The sequence below is a fragment of the Phoca vitulina genome, unplaced genomic scaffold (genome assembly GCF_004348235.1).
Source record: "Phoca vitulina isolate PV1807 unplaced genomic scaffold, GSC_HSeal_1.0 scaffold61, whole genome shotgun sequence".
NCBI lineage: Eukaryota > Metazoa > Chordata > Mammalia > Carnivora > Phocidae > Phoca > Phoca vitulina.
Window position 1 is genome coordinate 5,651,121 of NW_022589764.1, and position 6,209 is coordinate 5,657,329.

Below are 6,209 nucleotides of genomic sequence, written 5' to 3' on the forward strand. Positions count from 1 at the left end.
CAAAAATATATCTTGCTGGTTTCCCAGTAAATTGATTTTCTCAATTTCTCAATGAAATTTCTAAATTCCCAGGAAGTCAACCCACACTCGATAGGACCTAACTGCTTTATCAGCTAAACCTATTAGAAGGCCCACTGTCCCTCTCAACACAGCAACAAAGTTTACGAGTATTTCACACAAAGCAAGAAGGACCGGAAGGAAATAGACACCTTTCTCCGGTGTCTGTGTTCCTACCCAGGACACAGCCCGAGTTGGCCCCACCTTATTAAGTACGCACATCGCCCTCGCACTGCAGAGCACAATGACATGAGACGTGGGGGCAGCGAAGGCGAGATGGTTTTTTAAGCAAATTCAGAGATTTCTTGCATGGCTGCTCTTATTTAAACTTCCTTTCTATCACTTCCTCCCCACCCAGGTTTTGTTCATTTCATTTCCTTCATTATAGGCTAAACATTCTATCAAAAGGGTGCCCTGAAACCAGCCTCAGGGAGAAAAATGCAAACCCGAGCACAATTTATCATGTTGTCAGCAATCCTGGGTATCGCGCATGCCCCTAAAGAGGATGGCAGCGCGTAATGAGACAAATATTCCATGATATCATCCACAAGCACCCTGGGTTTCTGATCCTGACTAGCAGTTGATGAGCGCCGGCTTGAATAGAGGGAAAAGTGAGACTAAAACATATTTGCCCTTGGACTTCATTGTGGGGCCCCTGCCTGGTGGTTCTCACCTGAAAAACCCACTTCCGATGGCCCACCGGTGCTATTACTCATGTTTAATACTCCTTAGCACGGTGGTTCTCAGCACCAGCTGAACATTAGAACCACCTGGGGAGATTTTAAATCACCAGCTGCCCAGACTGTGCCCGAAACCAGTGAAAGCAGCTCTCCGCGGGCAGGACCCAGGCATGAGAAGCCGTTAAGGTTCCCCAGGTGATGCCAAAGGACAATCAGCCCTGAGACCCCCCTGCCTCGGTATAATCCCCCTGCCTCTGAAACAATATATTCAGATTAGCAGAAAATGCACACAGATGTAGAATGACCAATAGTCACTTACTTTGAAAGCAGATTAAAAAAAAAAAAAAAAAAAATGCTCCACCAAGACTGTCAGGGGGCTGACGTTTAAAATAAGATCTCAGCATCAGGCCCAAACACACAACCGACCAACTTCCCCAAGCCCCTGCTTCCGATTCAAGAGTGTGTTTTAGTTACTAATCATTTCATGCTGAGGTCCACTTTCCCCTACGTTTGTAAGGGTACAGGAAGGAGCAGAGCAAAAACCTCCTGTGTGGTAGCATTCTCTATCACTCAGAGCTCTCCTGGGGTTTCAGAGATGGCCTTGATTCAGCAAAATCGCCGCCGCTCTCTCCCTGCCGAATGCAGACCAGCTAAGGAGGGCAGCTACCTGGATAAGATCAGGTCTACAGGCAACAACTGAGCTGAGCTGCAACGCTTGTTCATATATCCCAAAGCTGTCCTAAAGGACAGTCATATCACTGATGTATTTCCAAGGTCGCTGGAATACCAAACAGAGACACTATATTTTTTTTATCCAAAGATAAGTCTTTAAAACTACAAAAGCACAACTCCCAAAGATGAGCCGTGGGGTCCCATGCCCTCCATCCAGGGAGGAAATGCCACCTGTGAGCAGCAGTCTTCATCAGGGGACGCTCCCAGGAAGACTGCTGGTGACACAGCAGTGGCCATTTCAGTGACCGTGAAATGTTCTTAAACAGCTGACCGTGAATCCACAGGTTGCTCGAACAGAGGCACAGAATATAAGAACCGTGGGTTCTCACCCCAAGCTACTTAGTAGAATCACTTTTAAAAACACGGACACCCCAGTCGCACCCCAGACCAACTGGATCAGGATGCTGGGGGACAGGCCGGTGCCAGGTACTGAGTAAAGCAGTGGTTCCCACACCTTAGCATGCATCAGAAGTGCGAACCTGTGAAGCGACTGATTCCTGGACCCACCCCCCCCCCAGTTTCTGATGCAGGAAGTCCGGGGCGGGGGGGCCTGAGAACGTGCAGATGACAGGGTCCCAGGCCGCAGCACTGATGCCGCTGAGAATCATGGCTTCCGAGGCCCCCCCCAGGTGCAGCCAGGCCTGGGGACCCCCGCATTGAAGAGCCCGCTCTGGCCAGGGAGGGAGGGAATTCTCAGTCTAGCTCTGCCACCAACCTAGGGTTTGATAACAAATAAGCCATCAAGGTTTGGGGGACCTCAACTCGTTCCTGATCTATACAATCGAGGCACTGCATCAGTGAGATACTGGGTGCCTTCCCTCTTCAAAGGGCTGCTACACAGGAAATGCTAACGCTAATCCAGATAGAGGGGGAAAGGCGGTGGCCTTAGGGGAAATGAACACAACAGCTTCAAAATACAGGGGAAGGAAGCTTGTTGCTCACAGGACTTCAGTGCGCCTGGGGACGTGCAGTGGTGCCGAACGGCATGTGCTGTCCAGTGTGCGGTTTCCCAGACTCACCTGTTAGAACCTGGCAGAGCTGCCCAGGGACCTGGGCCTCGGTGGAGGGGCTGGGTGCCAAGGACCATTTGCGCCTGACCAGGTGCTCTTGTGTGCTGAGCGGGCCCTGGGAATTGTTGAGGGGCTGGATTAGCACCTGCTCCTGCCCAAGCTGGATGAGGCCAACCTGCCCAGAAAGAGGAAAAAGGGACGTGAGTCATCCTCGTTCACGCACACCCACGACCCCGACAACCCGAGGGCAGCAAGGCCGCCTGGCTATGGCCTGGGCCTCAGGACTGGGCTTTTGCTTTGCAGGGTGCTCTGATTCACCGAGCCCAGGAAGGAGCGTCTGTGGGACTTGAGACATCCCACGCCATGGCTATGTGGGGGGGGGGGGCACGGGGTCGGGGGCGCAGAGATATACACAACAGCACCCACTTCCTGGGTTCATTATTTTATTAGTAATAAAAAGAACTTTCTTTTAAAAATTATTTTTAAAATCATCCTCCAAAAGTCCACTTGAGGAGGCGATGCCAGAAGTGTTGGGGATGAATGACAATTACATACTTAATGGGGGAAAAAAAAAATTGTATCTTATCCCTGGGGATATTAAGAATGAAAGGATGGACCCAGTCCTGTAGTGTTAATAGCTTTGTGATAGGGGATTTGTACATTTTTTCAGAACTTGTGGTGTTTAAGAGAAATCGACAGAGTAGCCAATGGATTAGATTTGTGATTCTAATTTAAAGTCCCTCATGGACTTAGATTCGTGATTTTAAAATCTTAGTAGGTTTAGAAGCAGTATTAGAATGTGTAAGAGAACTTAAGACTTCCCACGTTTATAAGACTTGCTTATTAGGTTTGTAGGAATCAATGATACACTTGCAAAGGGCTTCTTAGCCAACCAAAGAACTCGAAAAGGAAATTGACTACGTTACATCCCTCAATGCAGTTTTAAAGGTTTAAAAGTTGTTAATCACCAAATTTACAAGTGGCGCCAAATATTATCCAAAGCTCCCTTGAAAAGGATTGCAAAAAACCTCTGAGATAAAGGGGATTAAGAGTACACTTATCTAGATGAGCGTGGGCAAATGTATAGGATTGTTGAATCATATTGTACACCTGAAACTAATATAACACTGTTAATTATACTTCAATAAAAGTTTTAAAAACTTGCTAGATTAGAAATAGGATGTGACTTGTAAATTGAAGGAAAAATTTAGGAACTAGGATTTTTAATTTGCCACTTTAATAGAGTGAATATTAATTCTAAAATATATATATATGGTGCAGAGAACTCTTCCCATCCCTTGGAACCAATGCTGAGGCATGAAACCAATTTATGCTCCTTCCCTGGGATACCTGCTGCTAGCTTCCCTTCTGAGGTGTCAACAAAGCAAGGTAAACCTCCCACAAGGAACCCCACTGGGCCCCAGGCTGGAGGAGGACCCGAGTTTGCAAAATGGGCTGTGCGGCCCACAGCGCTTCCTCCGGGTAGATGCCCAGGACCACCTTGGCTAAACACAGTCCATAGATCAAGCAGATCAGTCTACGTCTGAAATGAGCATCATCTCTTCTCTCCCCACTGAGTCTCTTTTCTAAAGGCCGTGTCACACAGAAACAGTGCTTCTCAAACTCCAATGCACGTGCAAATCACCCAGACGTCTTGGGTAGAGCCCGAGGATGTGCATTTCTAACTAGCCCCCATGTGACACCAATGCTGGTGGTCCGGGGCCCCCACTTTGAGAAGCACTGCTCTCCAGCACGGCAAGTCCTCTGGTCTCAAGGACAGAGCTCACTCAAGCCAAATGGTAGACCTCCTCTACATTCGGAAAGGATGCCCAGACACCAAGCCTCTCTGAAAGTAAACCAGATCAACTAATACGATCGCCTCCAACCTTGAGTCCCCAAAACACAGGGTGAGACCGTACTTACAGCTCCTAGCAGATTTCAAGGTTTCCATTTCATTAGAACTTCTGCCAAGAACAACTCAGAGATTTTACTGCCCAAATAAAACTGTCTTAAAGTGGCATTGCATGACCCGCAGGAAAGCACGGCTTTCTTCCTTCTCCTTTGAAGTTAGAACTTGAATTTGTTCACGAAGATACTTTAGGGAGATGGAAGAAGTGGAAGCAGAAGGTGGCTGTGGGGGTTACGCAGAGCTCCATGGGCCTGTACCTAAAGAAAGCCTCAGTGCCAAACACACACCTCAGTAACCACGGCGAACACTTCCATGTGTCGAAATAAAGTTGGCACGTGGGGCATAGCACATGGGATGAGCCCCATGTGGAAGGAGCCCCGTGCTCCCCGGAGGATATGCTCAACTTGGACTCCTCCTAAAATGCTCTGGCTTTGGCAGGTCACAGACCCCCCCAGGTCTAGCACTTTCAAAGCCAGTTACCCCTTTGGTCTAGCGTTGGCCTTCACAAGCTACAGTGTAAAAGGCCAGGGAGCGGGTAACTCTCATGCAATGCAACAGAGAGGCATGGCATGCACGTGCACACACCCCAGCCACAAGCAGAAGCAGCCCCTTTGCTTTGGCAGGTCTTGCTTGCAGGGACCCACATGCTGGTTTCCACCCCTTCACGGAGGACAACGGTAACACTGGTAAGATGATTACGTGGACTGGAAGACCGTACCCTACCTGGCAGCTACTTACCCTCCTGGGACCCGGCTTGCAAGCAGACATGGCCAGGACTAGCACCCAGGAGCGAGGGGGCCCGGCACAGCCCCCACCCTGGGAAGCCAGCGCAAGGGACTTTGCCCCGCCCCTCCCCCAGTCCCAGGCTGTCACAGGCTCCCTGACATCTCTTCATGCTCATCTTGTCATCACATTGCCAATGATACAATGTGCTGTTGAAAAGTACCATTTGTAACCCCCCCCCCAACACACACACAGAGGTGCCATCTAGCCCCAGGGAAAACACTTGACAGCCCTCCTTATCTTTCCCCGACTTCCCCTCTTCCTACCCCCTTCCTCCCAAAAACATCCCCCTCCCCTGGCACTCGTGCAGTCCCACCGCCCACTGCCTTATGGGCCATTTATCACAACCTGAGAGTTTGTTCCTTTGAGACAGGATCACAATTAGCCCTCATTGTTTCCCATTATCTGCCACGTGATAGTTACTCAAGAAAATGCGAGTGGAGTAGAAGAGAATGGATTGGATTGGACTGGAATGGACAAGACTAGCCCTGCCTTTCCGCAGTCCCCCTTACTCACAGGCTCTCATCCCTGGCTACAAAGAAGAGCCATCTGGGGGAACTCCTGATGCCCAGGCCCCAGGCTCTCGTTGGTGGGCCCCATCTCCGGAGTTCCTGATCCCGTCTGTCTGGGTGGGCCTGAGAGCTTGAATTCCTAACAGGTTCCCAGGTGCTGCTGCTGGCTTGGGACCACATTTTGAGGATCACCGGCCTCGAGGCAACGGGGAACATTTCTGGCCGTTGACTGGGGGTTCCCTGGTCATAGCAGTGTGGGAGGTACTGGAGGAGGAGGGCATATGGAAGCACAAGGTGACAAGCCTCGAGCCTCGGGTTGTGGAAGCGGGAAGGAAGACGTCTGTGCAAGAGAGATTCTGAAGGAAGAGCTAACCGTCTTTGTGGCTGACTCTAGTGATCAGAAGGGGGGGGAGCTGGTGGTGACGGGTCCATGTTACAGGGGGGAGGCTGGCTTTGGGAAGAAGACCAAGAATCTGTTTAGGCACCTGGTGTTTGCAGAGGCAGCAGCTGGACTTTGCAGGGGGTT

At 50.0% G+C, this 6,209-nt stretch overlaps 1 protein-coding gene across 1 annotated transcript in view; it reads right to left on the minus strand.

Annotated features, from left to right (window-relative positions):
• ADAMTS17 (ADAM metallopeptidase with thrombospondin type 1 motif 17) overlaps positions 1 to 6,209 on the minus strand; it is a 348,017-nt gene that overhangs the window by 334,901 nt on the left and 6,907 nt on the right. The window contains exon 3 of the mRNA XM_032391277.1: positions 2,489 to 2,654. Coding sequence (XP_032247168.1) covers positions 2,489 to 2,654 — 166 coding nt within the window. The remainder of the gene's footprint in view (positions 1 to 2,488; positions 2,655 to 6,209) is intronic.